Below are 22757 nucleotides of genomic sequence, written 5' to 3' on the forward strand. Positions count from 1 at the left end.
AATCTGATTAAGCATCAGGGCTAAGCTCAAAGGATACTGATGCTAGGGTTACAGTAGAAAAGCACAGACAGGATCTTTTACATTAGAGTCAACTGATAGAAGTCTAAAACAACCTTTTTATTATAACTTATTCATATTACATTCCAATTGTTATTACCTTACTTATCTCTTCCCTTTGCCACCCTCCCTCCCTCTTCTGCCCTATTCCCCTCCTCTAGACCACTGATGGAAGATGTCTCCCCCCTCACTGCCTGACCACAGCCTGTCAGGTCTCATCTGAATAAGCCTGCATCCTCTTTCTCTGTGTACCCTTATGGTCTCCCCACCAAGGGGAGGTGATCAAATCGGGAGCACCAGAGTTCATGTCTGAGGTAGTCCCACTGCCCCCACAACTGTGGAGAATGAGCTGTCCATTGGCTACATCTGAACAGGGCATCTAGGGTTTCTGCATGCATTGTTTAGGTTAGTACATCATAAAACCAATTGGTCTGAAATTCCTTTGTTGAGTCTCAGTGAGGTTTAGACATCAAGGTGACTGTGGCCTCATGGCATGACTTTGGTGATGTTCTTTCTGTTTCTATTTTATGGAATAGTTTGGAGAGTGTTGGTATTAGCTCTTCTTTGAAGGTCTAGTAGAATTCTGTGCTGAAACCATCTAGCCCTGGGCCCTTTTTGTTTTTGGATAAAACAATCTTTAATTATAATTTTTCATATAATGTATTTTTATTGTATTCCTTCTCTTTACAACTCCATCCAAACCATGTCAACATCACTACCCAACCAACTTCATGTTCTTTCTCCTCCCTCAAAAACCAAAACCTTTAAAATCAAAACAAATAAGCAAACAACCAATAAGACAAAATAAAATAAAATATTAAAACAAAAAGTACAAAAAATAAGTACACAAAAACAACATGAAGTTCATTTTGTGGTAGCCAAATGCTCCTGGGCTCGTGGCCTTCCCTGGCACATGGTTGACATGGCCTGTGACACTACTGGAGAAAACTGATTTTCCTTCCAATCAGGCATCAAGTGCAGATGGTTTTTTGGTTAGGGTTAGGGCTTTATGTCTACTTCCTCTTTTGCTGCTAGGATTTTTGTCTTGGTTGAGTGTGTGCAGATTATGTGCCTGTTGTCACAGTCTCTGTGAGTTCATATGTGCTTCAGTCATGTCATATTTGAATGACTCTGTTTCCTTGGAGTCATCCAGGGCCTCAGACTTTTATAATCTTTTCATCCCTTCCTCTACATAAATAACCCTGGTTTAAGTGACAGGTTTTGAAAGAATACCCTACTTAGGGCTGAGCAGTCCAAAGTCATTATATGTACATTGTTCAGTTGTGGGTCTCTCTGTTTCTTACCAAACTGCAGGCAGCTTCTCTGATGAGGGCTGAATGATAAATATGTAATCTATGCATGTAGCGACATGTTGTTGGGTGTTCTTTTTGTTGTTGTTGTTGTCGTTATGTTCCTTTAGCAGAATAATAGTAGCAGGTTTTCCTCTAGAGCCCATCGTCTGTCAGGTTCTTAGACTTAACAGTGTCAACTGTGGGTTTCATCTCATAGAATGTGCCTTCAATCCAATCAAAGTGCAGGTACGATGATAACTTTTGTGTCACTGTTGTATCAGCATATCTTGAAAGCAGGTATATTGTACATATCAGTATTTGTAGCTGGTAATATTAGGTAGTCTCCGGAACTCCTTTTGCCAATAACTCACCAAGACATAAGCAGGAAATGCAAGTTTTACTTGGTAGCATGAGATGCCTATTTGGAGCATTCTCTTTCCCATTACATGGTGACTTCATTTAAATCTCTTTCATATGCCCACCCATCTCTGGAAGCCGCTACAGTAATGGGTTCTCATGTGGCTTTTCAAAAGGTCTTAGGTGTTGCTTGTTCCTTGCCATATTCCTTTTTTTTTTAATCCCACTCTTTCCTCAACCTCCCTGTTTAATCTCCCTAGGCTACTTTTACCCTTTATCTACTTATAACATTATTTCTCATTTTTCTTTCCTTCAGAGGTCCTTTCCTCCATCCTGGTCCCGCTTACTCGCTACCTAACCTCTGTGGTTGCTTAGATCAAGGCAAGCATTTCTAAAGCTTAAAAACTACATAGGAGATAGAATTTGAAACATTTGTCTTTTGAGGTCTGGGTTTCCTTACTAAGAATAAGTACTTCTAGCTGCATCCCAACCTGCAAAGTCCATACTTTCATTTTTCTTAACAGATGAATATTATTCTGTTGTGTAAATGTGCTACATTTTTATTCTCAGTTCATTAGCTGATGAACACGTAATGTGTTTCCAATTTCTGGCTATTATGAATAGAGCAACAGTGAATGTATATGAGCATTTATCTCTGTAGTGAGATGCAGAGTCCTTTTGGTACCCAAAAGTGGTATAGCTGGATCCTGAGGTAGATCAGTGTCCAGCTTTTTTTTGTGTGTGCTTCCACACTTATTTGCATAGTGGTGTACTAATTTTCCCTCCCATAGAAATGGAGGAGTGTTCCCCTTTCTCCCACATCCTCACCAGCATGTGCTGCCATTTGTTTTACTGATCTTGGCCATTATGACTATGGTAAGATGAAATCTCAATGTAGTTTTTACTTGAATTTCCCTGATGGTTAAGGGTGTTGAACAGTTTTAAGTGCTTCTCTATCATCTGAGTTTCAGCTTTTGAGATATATATGCAAAAGGTACCAGAAAAAGGTGGCACTGTTTTCTATTATGTTATGTCTCACATAAAACTGACAGCTTTAAAACACTTTCAAAGCTGCGTTTGGAATGTTACCAACTGGCAAAATTCAAGACTCTGGAAATCACTGCCAAGCATGAACATATATTTTTTCTCTCTGGTTTTATAAACAGCTAAACCTTTATGACACTGTGCTACTCCTATAGAGAAGAGCTTTCTCCGCTATACCTGCCTCAATAAAGGCTAAAAATACGGAAAACTAAACCATAGCATGTTATATCTTACTTAACAGTGGATATGTAAGGGCAAAATACTGCTAAAATACAGGTTTCTCTACCTCTATTCCAAATTGTCTTAGTGTGGTTTTTCTTGGAAAAGAGACACCAGACATGCCAACAGAAAAGTAGTAATCTGACAAAATGTGTATGAAGTTGCAAATGTCGTGATGGCCTATTTGAAAACGCATAAAGAAAAAATTTAAAGTGAGAATAGAAGAATTTCAAAGAAAAAATCAAGGACAACTTAACCTAACAAAACCTAATGTACCAAAAACATCACACTTTTCCTGTTAAGATTTCTAGCATTGCAGAAACTTTGATATATTAACCTGATGTTAATCTGAAAAATGAGCAAATAGTTTTGTATTAAGGAAGAAACTCTGATAGACAGCAGGAGTAACAATTCAACTATAAAAAATAACAGTAAATGAACATAGAAGTGTGCTGCACAGTTATGCCAACTCTGAAAAATTAATTTCATAGTAAAACAAAACATGTAGGTAAAATAGATCAAAGTTAATCAAACCTAACGTCTATACTAACTTCATGTAGTAAAAACAAACACTTACAAATGTTTATAAGGCAGGACATTCTCCACAGTTGAGTGGAGAGTGGGGTCTGACTTTCACAGGAACTCTGGTGCCCCATATTTGACCTCGTCCCCTGGATGGGGAGGCCTGAGGGCACTCAGAGGAAGGATAGCAGGTTACCGAGAAGAGACTTGATACCCTATGAGCATATACAGGGGGAGGAGGTCCCCCTCAGTCACAGTCATAGGGGAGGGGAGTAAGGGGAAAATGGGAGGGAGGGCGGAATGGGAGGATACAGGGATGGGGTAGCAATTAAGATGTCATATGAATAAATTAATAAAATATACTAAAAAGGTATATAAAATCAGTTCCTTTGTTTTTTATTGTAGTTTTTTACATTCAATGAATTTTTATTTAATCAAGCCATATTTGGAACCCCTAATCAATCATATTATTTCTCTCTTTTATAAGAAAAACTTAAATGATTATCATATAAACTCATACAGGGACAAAATTAAACTTAACTCTTACCCTATTATTTCAAAGGCTATCAAAGAATAAACTTAACACTTTAAATATACTCTATAATGTGCATTTTGGTCAGAAATGTGGATCTGGCAGGATATCTCAGTGGGTAGGCAGAGTCCAGTGCCTGAGGTCCACCCCTGGGACCAGAATGGTGAGAAAAAGAACCAAACTCTGTATCTTCCACGTGCTCACAGTGACTGGCGCACGCATGCCCCTCCTTTGCATGTAGTAATAAACAAAATAATAATAATGAACAAAATGTAATTTTAAAAGGGAAGTAAAGATAACTCTCCCATATTGAGATCTTACAGTTCTCAGGGGTTATTTCTTGTGTCCCTGGAAAGCTTATCAGCTTATGCTGATCTAGAATCAAGTCCTTAAGTCCATAGTAAAGTTTGCATTGTTATGGACATTCAATGAATGACACAAACCGCCTGTGTGTAAAAATCACATAAACAGTTGCCAGCCTTGTTTTTTTTTAAATTAATTTATTCTTATTACATCTCAATGGTTATCCCATCCCTTGTATCCTGCCATTCTTCCCTCCCTCCCATTTTCCCCTTATTCCCCTCCCCTATGACTGTTCCTGAGGGGAATTCTCTCCCCTTGTATATGCTCATAGGGTACCAAGTCTCTTCTTGGTAACCTGCTGTCCTTCCTCTGAGTGCCACCAGGTCTCCCCCTCCAGGGGACATGGTCAAATGTGAGGAGAAGAAGGCGTGCCATTACTTCTTAACAAGATGCACTGCAACCTGGAATTGTCTGTTGAAATAAACACTGTGTGGTTTGACAGAGAAATGTCCTTCATAGACCGATTCAGGCACAGAGCAATTGGTTATGAGTTGGCTGTGCTTTGGGGGAAGACTTAGGAGGTGCAAAGCTGCTGGAGGAAGTCCTGGGTGGGGACAGGATTTGGGACTCAAAAGCCTCGTGCCACTCACATCCCACCCAGCGTCTCTCCTATGTGCTCACGTGTGATGATGTGTGCTCTCATCTCCTGCTCCCGCCCCTTGCCTGCTGTTGTTGCCGTGCCTCTGTCTCTCCACCATGATGGACTCTTCTTCCTCCGCAATCATAAGCTGAAATAAACTGTTTCTTCTATAATTTGCCTTGGTCACATTGTTTAATTGCACCAACAGATATGTAACTGATACAGATCCCTTTGGCCCTCAGTTACTTTTCATCACAGCAACAGGAACAAAACTGTAACTCCAGCCATCTCCTGCCCCCACCGCCACCTCATAATTTCCCTTTCAGTCGTTATACAACTCACTTATCTCCCATCTCTTAAAATCCTACCACCACCCCCCCCACCAGTAATTGCATTCTATTTTACTGGATTATACAAGTACTTTAAGTTACATCTATAAATCTAGACATTGAAACCTAGGACGTACATATGAGAGAGAGCCTGCAATACTTTTTGTCGCTGGACTTGGCTTGCCTTATCCCACTCAATTTTTTCCATTTACCTATAATAATTTTATTTTTCCTTATAGCTCAAAAATACTTGTGTATGTATAACTTTTTTCCATGTCTAGTCTTAAGTTGATGGGCATTAAAGGTATTCCCATTTTCTAGCTATTTTAAATAGAGTAGCAGCGAACACACATAGGCAAGTGTCTTTACAGAAGTATATAGTTCCTGCCCCCTTTACGTGTATCCTCAGGAGTGATATGGCTGTGTCATAGCAGATCTACTTCCAGTTTTTGAAAAACTCCCACATTGATTTTTATTATAATCATAACTAAAAACAAAACATGGGAAAAGGCATTTTCCTTGTTCACATATCCCTTTGTGATTTTAAGTTCAGAATAATTGCACCCAGCCAGTAACACAAAGGAATAATAAATTGCACAACACAATTCATGTATTGTAAAATACGTGATGTGTGTTAAAAGGCCTCTGAGCACAAACTGATTCACACCACAGAATTTCAACAGTTCTAAGTTTGCAAAAATAGAAAACAAATGTGTCCACTCAGAGTCTACTGGTGCATTTGAGCCCAGTGTCCCCAAGATGAAGTCTGTCACTGGCTGATATCTGGAGTAACATCAGGGAAGAAATCTTCTGTTAGTCAAAGAACAGAATTTGGTACAAATAGTCATTAAAAACTCAGAAAATTGCATGGTGTACTGTCACTCAATGATGAAATTAAATGGGCTGTAATGTGAAATTAAATATTCACTGAATAGAACATCCTGCATTATAGAGTTACTGGGAAAGCCTGTGATTAAAGTTCAAAAACAGAAAGTACTAAGATTTTTGTAACAGAGGAGAAAGAGCAGTATTAAATAATATCAGAAGTATTCATAAATACAGGATAGCATGATACCTAGTGATATTTAAATCACAACAAAAATCTTATCAATGTTAGAAAGAAGTATGGAGCTTAGTGCCTCCCTTGCACTACGGTAAGAGTTTGTGGCTTATAAAATCTGAGTTGAAGGTGGAGCATAAGGAATTTTCAGTAGGTCTTTATCCTCTCATATACTGCTTTAAAAAGCTTAAATATTATTATTGACTCAAATTTGTTCACTGAGTGTGTGTGTGTGTGTGTGTGTGTGTGTGTGTGTGCAGGTGTGTGTGTTTGCAGGTGTGGGTGTGTGCACATGTGCACAAAATTCATTATGGATATTACACTATACCTTCTTTGATCTCTTAAATGCCACCTCCCCCTACAATTGCCTGTGTCACATTCGTAACTTCCTGCTATGGTTTTGTAACCCGCCGAGTTTAATCAAGGCTGTCTGTGTGACCATGAGTTTGTAACTATCCGTGTGAGCATGGTGAGAAATATCCCTTACACTACATGCACACACACACACACACACACACACACACACACACACACACACACACACAGAGAGAGGGAGGGAGGGAGGGAGGGAGGGAGAGAGAGAGAGAGAGAGGAACTTAATACACACAACTACATGTACAAAGCAAATTTATCTCTCATACATATAGACATATTTTCTCTTATTACATTCAATGCCTTGTTATTTTATACCCATGTAAATTCTATACTGTTCCTCCTAATAACATCCTTGGAAATCATGGACATGTCTAAGTAAAGAGATGTAGCGGGGCTTTAGGAACTGCACCTGTCGTACAGGACAGAAAAGAGAACACTCGGCCTGGTGGTTACCATGGCCACGAAGGCCAACAGCATTTGCACCAAGTGAAGTTACTGTAAAATAAGCCAAGGACAGGGAAACACAGAGTGGTTGAAGGTGATGAGAAGGAAAGTGAACGAAGGACACAAGGAAGACCAACTGAGATTTTTAAAACTGCACATGGGTCTCTATGTGACAACAGATGTTGAACTGTTCATGACTGAATTCACACCAGTTACATGAAATAATTGCCCTAAACTTCTGAAATACAAGCAACTCCAAGCTACTTGAAATTCAGTGCACTGATAAGATACTAAACCTCACATTGTCTTAGAGGAAAAAGCAAAAAGCAAGTTTAAAACGTATGCTGAGCTTCTACTAGGAGCCAGGCATCAGAGTCTGTGAATTTTCTTTCTTTTTTATTTTTATTTTTAAATCCAATTTTTAAAATGATATTTCAATTTTTTTAAAGTAGCAGATTTTATAGATACAAAGAACTGTAATTTGAAAAAGTGTTTTTAAAACATATATCTTTATTTTTATTTAATTCTCACAACTTGTAAAGCAAGCATTGCATCTATATTTGTAGGAAAGAACGGGGAGGTTGTCTTCACATATATCTGATTGTGAAGCTTGGGATTTATTGATAGTACAAAATTAAATTATGAAGAATATTACAATTAGTAATTTAAAGAATTAATTCTTTTGTAAAACAAGTTGCATTTCTGTACACATTATCGTTTTCCTTGAGGTACTTACAGATGAGAAATAAAAGGTTTTAATTAGACTGGCAACGTTTTTTAAATTAAATACTGTTTTATTGGTTGTGCAATCAGTTCAGTTGGAAACAGAAAAAGGGGGAGGCAGATGATAGGTGAAAGAACAGAACAAGCGGTGGGGTCAGATGGTCGGTGACAGAAACCTTTTATTTAATGTAGTTACTGCTCAGACTCTTGGAGCCTTCTGCATTAGAATATACTCAGGTCTTACAGGCCAGTAGGGGGCAGACAATAATTTCCGATAACTATGGCTGTGCTCCAGCGTCTCCTCCTCTCTGAGCCTAACTCTAGCCTAGATGCGCTTCCTTAGCAACTGGTTGCCCTGGGCGACGGGGAGACGCAGTCCAGCGGACTTTCTTCCTAGCAAGTTTCCTAGCACCTGCTAGCGGTCTAAGGCGTCAGTGAGCTATGTCGGAGATCCTGTGTCAGTGGCTCAACCAAGAGTTGAAGGTGTCCCGGACAGTGAGTGAGTGACTACAGCCAAGGGCAAGCGGATGGAGGGGAGCACAGGGCTGGGGGTGGGCGCTGATGAAAAGAGGCCCCTGGGTGGCTAGCCGCGCCCCACAGTGCTGACTAGCACCCCTTCTTGCTACCTAGCCACCTTGGGGACATCTTATTCCATCCTGCCTCTAGCATTACCCACCATCAGGTGGTCTCTGACCTAGCCTGTATTTCTAAGGGAAGTTTAAGTTCGACTTGCTGGTCTGCTCTTGTGTGTCCTCTGACCCTGGCTTTGTTTCCATGACATCTGCATCAAGGTGTGCAGGACAAGTCCAGGGCACAGGGAGTGCTTCCAGGAGTTACAACTCTTTTCTGTCTGTCCTCTAGTATAAATTAGGTCCCTATTAAGCAGCAAATGGGTTGGTGTAGGATATCTTAACAGTTACCGGTTTTAGGAACTTTAAGCTCAGTTTACAAGCTTTAGCCATTTGAGGTGCCAGTTGCCTTTTTTTGTTTTTCTAAGCTAACCTTACTTGATTTTATTAGAGTCATAAACCTGTGCACTGCACGAGCTCCTAAATTCTTAGGGCCTAAGGAGTTCACACTCTTCCGATTTGGTGACGACCTGACCGGACATTTGCAAACCCAGCACCTCAAGGTGCTCTTCCTCCTCTTTGGGGGAGGGGCTATTATCTCTGCATTGGGAGCTCATTTTCAATTGCTATGGATTTTCCTCCAGGCCAGACATTTTCAAGACAAATCATTTCAATATGATTTTCCAGAGGAGCCCTTGCCTCTCTGCCAATTGCTATGAGTGGGAGCAAGTGATACCGCCAGTTCAGCCTTGGGTTATACACAGAACTTTCTAGAGCAGTCGTGTTTGTGCAGGTGTGAGAGATCTGTTATCAGCCCAGGGGTCTCCAATGCAGAGCATCCCAAGTTACATTTCTTGAGGCATAAATATTAGACTTATTCGCCAAGCCATCTCCACTGCGCTGCGAGCAATAATACGTTCTTTCTCAGTGTTCTGTCTCCTTGTGCCTCTGGAGTGTTTCACTGCTCAAGTACGATGCTATACTCAGTACAGTATTTAGCATATAGCGTTTCTTCTTCCTCTTTCACCATATTATTTTTTAAAATGCAGTTTTACACTTGAAGTTTCACTGTTCAACAGCTACACATATGTTAGCTTCAGATGCTTCATTTATTTGATAATATGACCCACACCATTTCCTCAAGTCCACAGGACTCCTGCAGAGTAAACCACTTCTGGAAAAAGTAAACAGAATTAATCATAAACATGAAAACACTGGAAGCTGTTATAATGCTAATAAGTTTGAGAAATCTTGTTTTTAAAGGAGGCATGACTTCATTCTGTGAAGATTAAAAGCCTGGAGACATTTTAAATAAAAATTATAACACCGCAAGCTATGAATGGAAACCCCCCAGCATCTATCTTCCTGCAGTATAAATCTGGGACTTGTTAGCAGAGACACCCCATGATAATTTCATTTTAAACACTGAAGCCCAATTGCTACAAGATGTCTAATAGACAGTCTCTGATGTAGCCAAATTATGCATGTAAAAGGCTATCCAGAGTACAGGGAATATAGTCAATTGTGTTTGTAATTGAGATAAGATTCCTGTGTACCTAAGGGAGCACACTGACTCTTTTAGATGTCTTCTCATTAGATAAACTCTTCTGTGGGTGTGATGGAAGATTTTGAATAATTTGTAAAACTTATGATATATAGAAAAAACAATGTAAGTTGAAGAAAGTGATTTTATGATTTCTGGATAAGAGCTGTGTTAAAGAGGAAGGGATTGGAGACTGGACTGCCTGGTTCTAAATTTCTTATTCAACACTTACCAACCAGTAGCTTAAACTTCATTGTACCTAAAACAGCATTTATAATGACACTTCATAGTTGTATCAAGGTTAAATGACATAATACATGTCAAGCATTGAGTAGTGCTTGGGATGGGCATAGTGAGTGCAAAATCTCACTTGCATCTTCAGCCATCTTTAAAACCATCAACATACAAGGATGTTTGGACAAAACCTATACTGCTCTATTGATTCTGGCACAGAAATAACCTGAATGGCCTTAAATAGAGTAACAGTTGCACAACATATTACACTATGTTCTTGTTCACCATGGAATACTGTGCGGCTGTTGAATGAATGGGATAGTTGTTCTGATGTAGCAGATTTTTGTGCGTTTTTGAGTAAAAAGACTACAGCTTATTGTAACTAGTATAATTATAGTGTTAGCAACTATAAAGAACTTATACAAATATATTCACGGCATGGGGGAAGACAGCACATACTCAGTGCCGTACTGTATTATTAACATGTCTGTAAGTCTTCAAATTGTGGTTTATACTAACGTAAATGAAAATATGTAAAGAAATCCAGGAAGTCAGTGCTGGTCACCCTGAGGATGCAGGGATTTTCGTATTGCCTACGTGCTCTTTCACTATCTAGATTGAACTTGCGCTGCTTCAATATATACCTCAATATAGTACTGAAGTGAGAAATTCAAAATTGGAAGTCAAACTTCATGAAAAATAGAGGAAAAAACTTTAGTTGAAATGTATGCTTTTATAATAAAATATTTTATAGGCTCTTTGAAGAGATATTTTTCAAATAGAATATATAATTGAAATAAGAAAATTAATAGATATAGGCTGCTAAATACACTTACAACATAGACTATTACACTGTTTTTCTTATTTGGTGATTAATACAAGCAAAAAACAATTTCTCCAAATAAGGATGATAATGAGAATATTTGGAAATTGGTCAAGGATACACATTTAATAGAATGTGGAGCTAGGATGTGAGCCTAGATCTTTGACTTTTGCTTTTATGCACTCTACTCCTCGTTAGTGTTTACAATTAAGAGAATCTATCTATTAATATCCACTGACTAATCAATCCACCTTCCAAGCCTTCAGGTAAACTTACCATTATGGGTTATCATCTAATTGAGACGGTTTTTCCCTTAAGTGTTGAACTTTAACCAATTCCCAGACAGTTAACAGCAAAGACGGGATTATTGGTGTTTGATTAAGAGTGGCTCAGTCCACTCGTTTCTGTGGAACGAACAAGATGAGGTGGCCATGTAAGTGCGTTGATGAGGCTAAACAACCTCCATTTATTTGAGAGATAGTCAAAGTGAATTGATTTCTACATTTTCATGAAAGAAAGGTTCTGGACCACTCTGATTATCAACAGTGAGGGAAAGAAATTCCAATGAGCTCAATAAACCATAGCCATCTTCCACTTGGGCAGGTGGAACGTTCTTGGGGAGACCCTGCAGAGCTGATTAATTTTAACAGAGGAAGAGTCCAATCTAGCTCAGAAAACCTAATTGCCTTCAATAAGATATATTTAATTGAATCATCTTCCCTGGAAATAATGCTTAGTTGTATAACTTAATGAGATGTCTTAAGCATGTATTATTAAAAATGATAACTGCAATTGAAGATTTAGTTTTGTTATAATGATATGGAAATGTATTAGTATGTCTTTCAATTTAATTTTTACTCTTCTATTTTTATTTTAGTCATATAAATTATTTTGATCATATTTTCTCACCTCCTCCAACTTTTCCCATAGCCTTTCCCTGTCCTATTTGATGTTATTTCTTAGAACAAAAAGAAAACAAACAAAATGCGTCAGTGCCCATGTGCATGCACACGCACACGCGCACGCACGCGCGTGCACATACACACACACACACACACACACACACACACACACACACACACACTGGAATCCTTTGGGGCAGCTATAATTGAGCCTGCAACTTGTCCTGGATATAGCCAGGGTCACTGCATTAAAGAACACGAATTTTCCATCCCAGCTGCTATCAGTCATGAACAGCTTCTTGGGTAAGGGTGGAATTTATGCCCACTTCTCTTTCTATGCTAGGCTTTTCTCTGGCTTAACCTTGTGCATGTCTTGTGCATGCAGTCAGTTTCTATAAGTTCATGTGTGCTGCCGTCCTTTTATGTCTGGTAAATGCTAGTTTCTTGAAGTCTTCCACCACCTCAGGTTCTTATGGTCCTTCCACCTACTCCCCAGCATTGCGCCCTGAGCCTGAAGGGCAGGAATTTCAGAAAGATATCTCACTTAGGATGAGAACTCCATCGTCTCTCACTTTGCATATTGTCATATTGTCTAGTTGTAGGTCTCCAAGTGAATTACCATCCACTGCAAGAATTAGTTGTATAATTAAAAATTGACTGGCATATAATAATATTACTGAAAAACATGCAAAGAGTCCTCTGTGTGGTATGTATTTGTTTACTTATTTATTAAGAAGTGGCATGTTTGTTTGTATGTATGTGTGCGTTTACGCCTGTGTGTCCACATGTAGGTGAAAGAGACGGAGATCAGGCGTTCTCATCTATGCTCTTCATCCCAAATTTGAGATATATTTTCTCACTGAACTTGAGTTTGTCTTGGATAGATTGACAGGCTAATGTGTTCCAGGGTGCAAGCTATCTGAACATCAAGTGCTGAGGTAACAGACTCATACCAATATCCCAAACTTTTTTCATGGGTACTGGGGTTCTAAATTTAGGTGCTCATATTTGCACAGCAAGTACTTTACCCACTGAGTCATCTCCCCAATACCACACTCAGTGACCTTATAGACTAAACATTGCCTCTCTTTTATAAGATATTTGTGAATTTTCCTTAAGGGCAAATGAGCATCACAGTGCTATAGCACAACAGTCTCCATGCATGCTGTGTTGGCTAGTTTTATGCCAGCTTTGCACAAGCTAGATTCATTGGAGAAGAGGGGACCTCAGTTGAGATAATGTCTCTATAAGATCTGGCTGTAGGCAAGCCGGTAGGGCATTTTCTTAATTAGTGATCGATGGGGAGGGCCCAGTCCATTGTGGGTGCGGCTGTTCCCGGTCTGGTGGTCCTGGGTTCTACAGGAAAGCAGGCTGATCAAACTATGGGTAGCAAGTCAGTACGCAACACCCCTCCATGGCCTCTGCATCAGCTGCTGTCTCCAGCATCTCACTCCTTTGAGTTCCTGTCCTGATTCCCCTCAGTGATAGACTATGGATGTGGAAGAATACATCAGATAAACCCTTCCCTTCCCAATTTCTCTGGTCATGGTGTTTATTATAGCAGTAGTTACCCAAACTAAGACATATAGCTTCAAATTCTTTGCATAGATCAGATTAATCACAAGGAGAGACATAGCTAATGGTGCATGTCTCTTGGATTCTGACCATGGATAAATTGAAAAATCTAAGTAAGTTAATTATGTGTATTTTAATTCCTTCTGTGGTCATAAACATCATTATTAATACTATCCAAGGCACAATAAAGGAAAAGCTGCATTCAGGAAATAAATACCTCTCTCCCTTGATAGCAGAAATAGAAACAATAATATCTAGACCCTATGTTTCTTCCCAGTGAAGTCACTTTTAGAATGTATTTGGGAAGATGACAGGTAATTATTGATGATAACCAAGTACAATACTGGTTAACATGTGCTATATACTCAGTAAACATTATCTTAACATTTTTCTGCTTTTCACTGTGGAATAGTGCCCAGCACACGTCCTGTCACATTACATATTCCACAACAGTGTATGACAGAAACAAAAGTAAATCGTGACTTTTGATAGATTTATGTCTTGAGAAGGCAGCTTGAACATTCAAAACCTCAGCTTTGTGAGTGAAAAAATTCAGTTTTTTTTTATTTACACAAGTTTTTAAGACTTCTGTAATAACAATTTTCATAGATTTTATAATATGGGGTAATGATTTCTCACAGGGATGCCGTCATACCAGGCATTATTGGAGAATTAACATGGTACATAATTTGGTTTGCCTGGAACACTCAGATGAAATAAATTGTAAATCAAATTTCCTTTCGCCACTTAGAAATGATCTATTATCAGAATAACCCTCAAATCAATATAATGTTTGATTTTTATTACTTTTGTGATGAGCACACTTTATCAGTATATTGATGAAAATATGATTATATTATATTTGATTGCCACTCCACACTGTTTAAGAAAGACACAGTATTTAAAAGCATTCTCTAGTGTCCACCTACACCTAATAGCTCCTGACATTTCAATCACTATAAATTCTTCTGTGGTGAAGAGTACATTGCTACACTGTTAATCAGTATGCACAAAAATATTGCTTATCTATCCTTTTAAATCAAATAATGCAATGTTGTGATTTTTAGAAATATTCTCAAATCTTTGTTTATTTTTTTAATAGCTGGGTTTTCACAAATACCAAATTTAGTCTTTCTATAAATATTAGTAGTTCTTGAGAATTGCTTTAAGTTTTATGAGTATCCTTTATTGTTCATTTGGTTGGCTTTTTGAGACACAGTCTTCCATCCCTGCCTTGAGTAGCCTAAAATGCATAGCAGTCCATCGGACTCGGCCCCTACATGGCAGAGAGCCCTGGTCTGCACCACCATGCCCAGCTGGTTATACTTTGTTTAGAAACTTTTGTAGGTTTACTTGTTTTTAATCTCAAGTTTTACTCTTTAAAATGGAGCTATATAAATAGTTCTACTGAATAAATATTTATGACATATTATTATTTTGTTATAATTAGTTTTTCATAATTATAAAATAATGTGAATTAGATCTGAAGAAGAATCTCGGGCCTTGTTATGTTTTGATAGTCCGCTCTAAAACCAAAGATGAAATGTAATTGCCTTCATTATGGTCCTCACAGTAATATTTTTAAAGAACTGTTTATGTCTTGTAGGATCTGCCTTCATGGAGTTAGTCCATTATTGCAGGGTTAACTGTTGTTGGGCTACGATCCTGATGGAAGGATAACTTTAGTCCCTCACTTGTGTTCATCTTAAGCATTCCTCTGCATTGGCACCTCGTACCAGGTCTCAATACAAATGGAAGGCCTTTGCCAGGTCTGGGCACCTTGGTACAGAACTTATTAGGTCTAGGAGGATGTTTTAAGTTAATAATGATGAGATAATGATATATTGATTTACATTTGAAATTTTAGATGCACCAAGATAGGAAAGATGTTCTTCAAGGCTGCCAAATAGAAATAGCCAAGTCACTAAGAATGTAACATTCATATAATTCCTGATTGGTTTATGGTTTATTGTACATATGTATAATAATATAAATGCATATGTAAAAATAAAAAATCAATAAAAAACTCATAAACTAAAGTATTATTCCTATTAACTGTTTCTTTTAAAAGTTAAAAGAAATATGGACTTGAAAAATAGTTTTTTAAACTTTAAAAGAGAAGCCTTTTAAAAAGTGCCTGTCTTGTGTTGCTCTGTCACAGTGACATAAACTGAACAAAGACAATAAATTACTTAATATACTTTGGTGCATTAATTCATATCATATCGAGTCATATCATCTGAGGGCGTGGTTTACAGCTGCACAGCTAGGACATTAAAGTGGCTGTCTCAGGGCCCCTTCCTCTATTACTACGTGTCATTAAACCACACATTTTCTGATATTTCAGCTTCAAGGTCATTAAAAACCATATTGTTTCTGGTAGGAAAACGATAAAGCTGTGTTTTATAGCTACTAAGCAGCATTTTTCTTTATTAAAACACAGAATATTTTCACCAACAATTAACATAGTAAATGTGAAACCAGCGAGCATCCTCTGAATCAGATCTAAAAATTTAAGGACAGAGATCCATGAAAATAATGAAACCAAATATTTTCATAATTAAAATCCTATGACATAAAAGATTTAAAAGGTTTCGTTTCAGATAATAAGCAGTGAGAATTGTGATAATAAAAAAAACCTTCCTTTAGTGGAGAAACCTGTAAAGGTCAGCTGTCTTAGTCATATGAAGGAAACGTGGCCAAGGTATACCAAGCAGGAGCAGAGGACACACAGCTGGATGAAGCTGGTTTATTGAGTAGTTACAAGGTGAGAAAGTGGAAGGCCTTTCTGTGTGGGAGTGTTAGGAAGGACTCAGGCTCCTACTGGGCGCTGTTGAGGAGGGTTCTTGGAAACAGTGCTTCACCCGGAGCCCAATCCTTTGACAAAAAAAAAAAAAAAGAAAAGAAAATTCGCTGGTTGTATTTCTTTCTTTCTTTTTCTTTCTTTTTGTTTGTTTGTTTGTTTTGTTTTGTTTTGTTTTGTTGAGACAGGGTTTCTCTGTGTAGCCTTGACTGTCCTGGACTTACTTTGTAGTCCAGGCTGGCCTCGAACTCACAGTGATCCACCTGCCTCTGCCTCCCGAGTGCTGGGATTAAAGGCATGCGCCACGACGCCCAGTTGGTTGTATTTCTTAATATCACACCTAGCAAGGGGGAGAGGCAAGCAGGGCAGAGCATAGTCAGTAAGGAAGAACCTTCACTAATACTGGCCACATTAGGGGAGGTTTACTCACATTAGTGTTTTAGACAGTTGCTTGGTTTTCTCTTAGTTCAGACACAGTAACAACAGATCTGTTGTTTGATCCGCTGGGGCCACAAACCAGTCTTATCTGCAGTTAGTATGCTGTGAAATTGGTTATGCTCAACGGAAGAAGGCCAAGGTCTTTCCGTGAGTGCCGGCCAGCTCTAAGTAATGCCAAGGCCCCCATAGAAACAGGCTATTTCCTAGCCGCCAGAAGTGGCCTTTATTTATTCCAAAGGAAAGCAAATTTACTTGATTTTTGAACATGCGCTTGAGATGTAGACAGGGTCTTTAATCCTGTCCAAAGGATCCAAAGGCCACTGAGCGGAAAGTGGCGTGGGTTCCAGTCTTACCTACAATCTGTTTTGTTGACCTGTCTGACAGGCAGTGTTCTGAGCCTGTTTGGTGTTTATCTCATTGAATGCAAACCGTTCGGTGTCAAATCGAATGATTCTAGATGCTTGGCCAGAATGGTAAAGCTGCTAGAGTCTACCTGGCCCTAGGGGTGAGCTCACAGGTGGCTTTCGGGGCGGGTCACACAGTTGCTTTCTGGGCACTGGAATCCTCTCTAAAGGAGTATGTGCATGTGGCGCCATCCCTGAAGGTCTAAGACTCAGAGTGTACACCGTATGACTAGCACGACCCATCTTCTTTTTTTAAAAAATTATTTTTAAATTTAATTTTAATTTATGTGCGTTGGTGTGAGGGTGTCAGATCTTGGAGTTACCGACAGTTGTGAGCTGCCATGTGGGTGCTGGGAATTGAACCCTGGTCCTTTGGAAGAGCAGCCTTTAGCCTCTTAACCGCTGAGCCACCCCTCCAGCCCCACGACCCATCTTCTCACATGTGAAGAGCGTAACGATGGCAAGAACATCGTCCCTGCGCACACTGTGCGCCTGTCATGCGCAGCGTCTCATTTAATTTTCAAGTAATGCTCTCTCTTTTACACGTAAAATCTATGGCTGTTTAATTAGGTAAGCTTAAGTGCTGTGTACACAGACCGGGAATAAAACAAAGCCCCTCCTCCAGTTCCTTCCCTACCGCTCTGGACTGTACGTGGCTTTAAGTGTCTTCTCCAGCTAGCTCGGGGCCAAGTTGATAGTGAATCACACACACACACACACACACACACACACACACACACACACACACGGCCATTTCGCCTGCTGCTGGAGCCTAGCAGGCATATTGCAGGGGACCAGATTAAAGACTGTATCAAATGTCAATTTCAGGCATGAGAAACAGGCCCTGTGGCTTGCATGGTTAGATGTGTGGCTGAGCTCTTGCTAAGCCACCTCAATCTCAGATGAAAAATAATAATAATCTGTGTTAAAGATCATAGGGAAGGGGAATGGGGTGAAAGCAGGAGGGAGGGAGGAATGGGAGGATGCATGGGATGGGATAGCAATTGAAATGTAATAAGAATGATTTTATTTTTCAATTAAAAAAACATAAAAAAGCAAACAAAAAAAAAGTGCCTCTGCCACATTTCTTGTATTACTTTCTGTCAATTGTCCTGGAGTGAACTTGCCACTTTGTCACATGGGAAATGCTGGCTGGGAGTACAGATTAATTTATGGAGGCGTTTTCTATGGAGTTAGACACACTACTTAGTGATATTGAGTGGGGAGAGAAACACAATAAAACAAAAGGGAGAAGTGACTTTCCGGTTTTGTTTCTATGTCTCTTCCTGAATTGCCCTCTCCTTATGTCCTTTCCTTTCTCTTGTTATGTCTTGCTAATATGTGAACAACGTGTTCGGTTTTAATCTACATATCTCTAATGTCTATGCCTTTCTGCATTTTTACTTTCTTTGCCTTGTTTCTTTCATGTATTCTTTCCTGGTTGTCCCATTTTGTGCAGTCTTCTTTATTGCTCATTCACTGTAATCCTTCCTGTCAATTTAGCAATAATCAATTTGAAGTCTTTTATACATAAAAATCTGCTGACCAGTGTTTTATATCATTTCTATTATACATTATTCTGACAGTGAAATAAACAACTTATTGCTCTTTCTTTGAATTTAATGATATCAGAGTTGCATGATAAATATTTTATGCCATTACAAAGGAAGTAGGTTAAGAGTGTATTTTTAAGTAAATCATTCTGTAGAAAATACTTTGCTATTGACCACTCATCTGCCTTATCAGGGCTGACAGAATAGTACTAATCTGTATTCTAGTCACCTACAGGCTGAACTCCTGGCATTGCATTGGCATCAACAAACATAGTGCAAGCTACAGAGGGGGCATCAAGGAAGAAGACAGAGCAACCGCTTCTAAACAGAGAGCAGTGTGCTGAAAATTTGAACCCAAACCGTAAAGGCCTAGGACCTGGAAGAAAGACATATCTATAGTTTGACAGTACCTCTAGGTCACTTGGCTGATTTGAGAACTAAGAGAATGGGGATTTTACAGACAAGAGTAGTGAACACACTGAAAAGAAATACTCATTCACACCTCGAATGATCCGTCGAGGATAGTTGTGGCCTGATTGTGGCCAGACCAGGCAATGGCTGTGCATCAGATCTTTGAAGGCGTACATAGAAAGAAACAGTGTAGGAGGAGATGATGGCACAGTTCTGTCCTATGAGGGAAGGAGCCTTCGAGATTACCAAATAGTCATATCGGATGGCCCCCATGACATTTAATAAAAGTTTATGCCAATTATCACAAGGTTCTTTGATGCTCAGGTGGAGCCATATCAAAGTGAGGATGTTGGATACCTTGGTCATGAAGTACAAGCTTATTTCATGGAGGCAGCGTGTACTACAGACTATGAACTGTCCTACCGGAAGTGTCCACTCTTTAAAGATGATTTCTTAAGGACAGATGTGACTGGCTAGGAGCCCAAATCAATCAACTTTGAATGAGCATAGTCTGTGATGAGTAACAGCAAGCAAGCTGGTCTTTTGAGAACAAGCTTGCTTAAGGTCCTAGTAAGTGCTAGACTTGTCATGTAAGGAAATACGCTTAAATAATGGGTATTATCATGTTGAATCTCCGTAAAAATGGAATATTAAGTACCTGGAGGAAAACTGTCAAGAAACTCATATAAAAATGTGTGCTTGAATCAGATATAAAAACATTTATGGTCACTTAGAAGAAAAAGTGGGGAAGAGCCTGGAACATATTGGCATAGGAGACAACTTCCTGAACAGAACACCAACAGCCCAGGCCTTAATGTCAACAATTAATAAATGGGACCTCATGAGGCTGAGAAGCTTCTCTAAGGCAGGAGACACTGTCAAGAGAGCAAAGCGACAGCCTACAGACTGGGAAAAGATCTTCACCAACCCTACATCTGACAAAGGTCTAATACCCAAAATATATAAAGAACTCAAGAAATTAAACACCACCAAACCAAATAACCCAATTGAGAAATGGGGCTTGGAACTAAACAGAGAATTCTCAACAGAGGAATATCAAATGGCTGAGAAACACTTAAAGAAATGCTCAACCTCCTTAATCATCAGGGAAATGCAAATCAAAACAACTCTGAGATTCCATCTTATACCCATCAGAATGGCTAAGATCAAAAATTTAAGCGGCACCACATGCTGGCGAGGATGTGGGGAGAGAGGAACACTCCTTCATTGCTGGTGGGAATGCAAACTAGTACAACCACTTTGGAAATCTATCTGGTGCTATCTCAGAAAAATGCAAATAGGGCTTCCTCAAGACCCAGCTATTCCACTCCTTGGAATATACCCAGAAGATGCTCCAGCACACAACAGGGACATTTGCTCAACCATGTTCATAGCAGCCTTATTCATAATAGCCAGAACATGGAAACAGCCTAAGTGTCCCTCAATAGAAGAATGGATAAAGAAACTGTGGTACATTTACACTATGGAATACTACTCAGCTATTAAAAACAAGAAATTCCCGAAATTTGTGGAAAAATGGATTGAGCTAGAAATGATCATAATGAGTGAGTTAACCCACAAGCAGAAAGACTCAAATGGTATTTACTCACTTATATCTGCATACTAGCCCAAAGGGCATGTCCCACGAAAGCCTTCACTTACCAGGAAACTGGGACAGAGGGAAGAACATCCTATTGGGACTCTAGATGAGGGAAGCATGGGAGAATAGCAAAGTAGAAGGATCCAGAGGGTCCTGGAAACCTACAAGTAGAACATTATGATAGGCAGATTTGGGCCCAGGGGTCTTGCTCAAACTAAGGCACCAGCCAAGGAGAATACAGGTGGTAAACTTTAAACCCCTACCTAGATCTAGCCAGTGGAGAGAACATTCTCCACAGTTGAGTGAAGAGTGGGGTGTGACTTTCACACAAACTCTGATGCCTCATATTTGACCATGTCCCCTGGAGGGGGAGACCTGGTGGCACTCAGAGGAAGAATAGCAGGTTACCAAGAAGAGTCTTGATACCCTATGAGCATATACAGGGGGAGGAAGTCCCCCTCAGTCACAGTCATAGGGGAGAGGAATAAGGGGAAAATGGGAGGGAGGGAAGAATGGGAGGATACAAGGAATGGGATAACCATTGAGATGTAATAAGAATAAATTAATAAAAAATTAAAAAAAAATAGGTTGCGTTGCACAGTTTCATGACTGCCTTGATGGCTGTTTTTAAATTAAGATTATTTATTATTTATATTTTGTTTTGTTTAATGCTAATTGGAAACAATTTTCTACTTCTTTCAAAATTTTGCTTATCTTCAACTGCTGCTTTATTTTGAGGGCTCTTAATGTCTATTGTTAATTATTTTACTTTGGTTATTAAGAGATGTTTCTATAAATATATTCAAGACATTGTGTATTCATATTTGGTTATGCTTGTTTGAATATATGTATATATCACATGATAATATCATATTTACTATTTTATTTCACTCTTTTCAAATTCAGGTCCCAAGTCATTTGCAAAAGCATTTTCTAATGGCTACCTAATTGGAGAAGTTCTGTACAAGTTTGAACTTCAGAGTGATTTTTCAGAATTTTCAGAGAGCAGGTTAGTAAAGTTATTCCATACTTTAAAAAAAAAAGGCAATACTTTTGGCAGAGTTTTGTTGTTTCAAAAATCCAAGAGAGAGCAATGAGTGTGTTTGTAACAAGAGTACATCTGAATAAAGTCACATTTTAATTCTTCCCACACATCTGCAGTCTTAGTTCAGATTTCCCCTTTCTGTTTTCTTAATTCAGTTTTCTTCCTCCTTTGTGATTTTTTTTGTTTTTGTTTTACGTGTATGAGTATTTGCTTGTATGTCTGTGAACTATATGCATGCAGTGCTCAGAGGCCAGAAGAGGGCGTCAAATCCCCTGGACAAGAGTTGTAGATGGTTGTGAGCCACCATGTGGGCACTGGGAATCCAACCCAGGTCCTCTGCAAGGGTAGCCAGCATCTCAACTGCTGAGCCATCTCTCCAAGCTGATTCTTCCTCCAATAAAGAGAAGAGGAAGAATGCAATATAGTTTCCTTGGAGAATGAGGAGTATGTTATTTGTGTTTTAAGAATATACAACAGGACTTACTGTCTCAGCAACAATATTGAAGTATAATTTTAGGCTGTAATTCATTATTTGCAAGTGTATGGTTCAGTGTGATTGGTTACTTAGTATAGTTACTTATTGATGATACTGAGGCCCGGGTTCCTGAAAGCCCGCTGTCTCTGGATTCACTTGTTGTACACAGTGCTTAACAATGGTGTCAGAAAAGGGGCACATTTTTTTTTTTTTGGCTTTTCGAACTAAGCATGAAATTTCGTATGTGCCTCCTCTTCTTTACTATTTACTTGCAGGAAATGTTCAATTTTGCTTATCATTAAATGGATATTTGAGCTTTTCCACTGGGATTATTATTTATTATGGATGTTGTATGTGGTTATGCTATTATTCCTCTTGAGTATTTATTCCTTTTGACTACATGCATAGGAGTGATATCGCTGATAGATTTATATATACATGTATGTATGTGTATAGATCATGAATTAGTATATATGAAAGAACAA

General features: G+C 39.0%; 1 protein-coding gene across 3 annotated transcripts in view; it reads left to right on the forward strand.

The window, feature by feature from the left end:
* The first annotated feature begins 8258 nt into the window (after positions 1-8258).
* The window catches only part of SPEF2 (sperm flagellar 2), a 168584-nt gene continuing 154085 nt past the window's right edge, over positions 8259-22757 (forward strand). For all 3 annotated transcript variants that reach the window (XM_084781449.1, XM_084781450.1, XM_084781448.1), the window contains exons 1-2: positions 8259-8396; positions 21659-21761. In XM_084781449.1, the coding sequence (XP_084637575.1) occupies positions 8339-8396; positions 21659-21761 (161 nt within the window). In that variant the 5' untranslated portion in view covers positions 8259-8338. The remainder of the gene's footprint in view (positions 8397-21658; positions 21762-22757) is intronic.

Source organism: Acomys minous (assembly GCF_964271855.1).
Source record: "Acomys minous genome assembly, chromosome: 5".
Lineage (NCBI taxonomy): Eukaryota > Metazoa > Chordata > Mammalia > Rodentia > Muridae > Acomys > Acomys minous.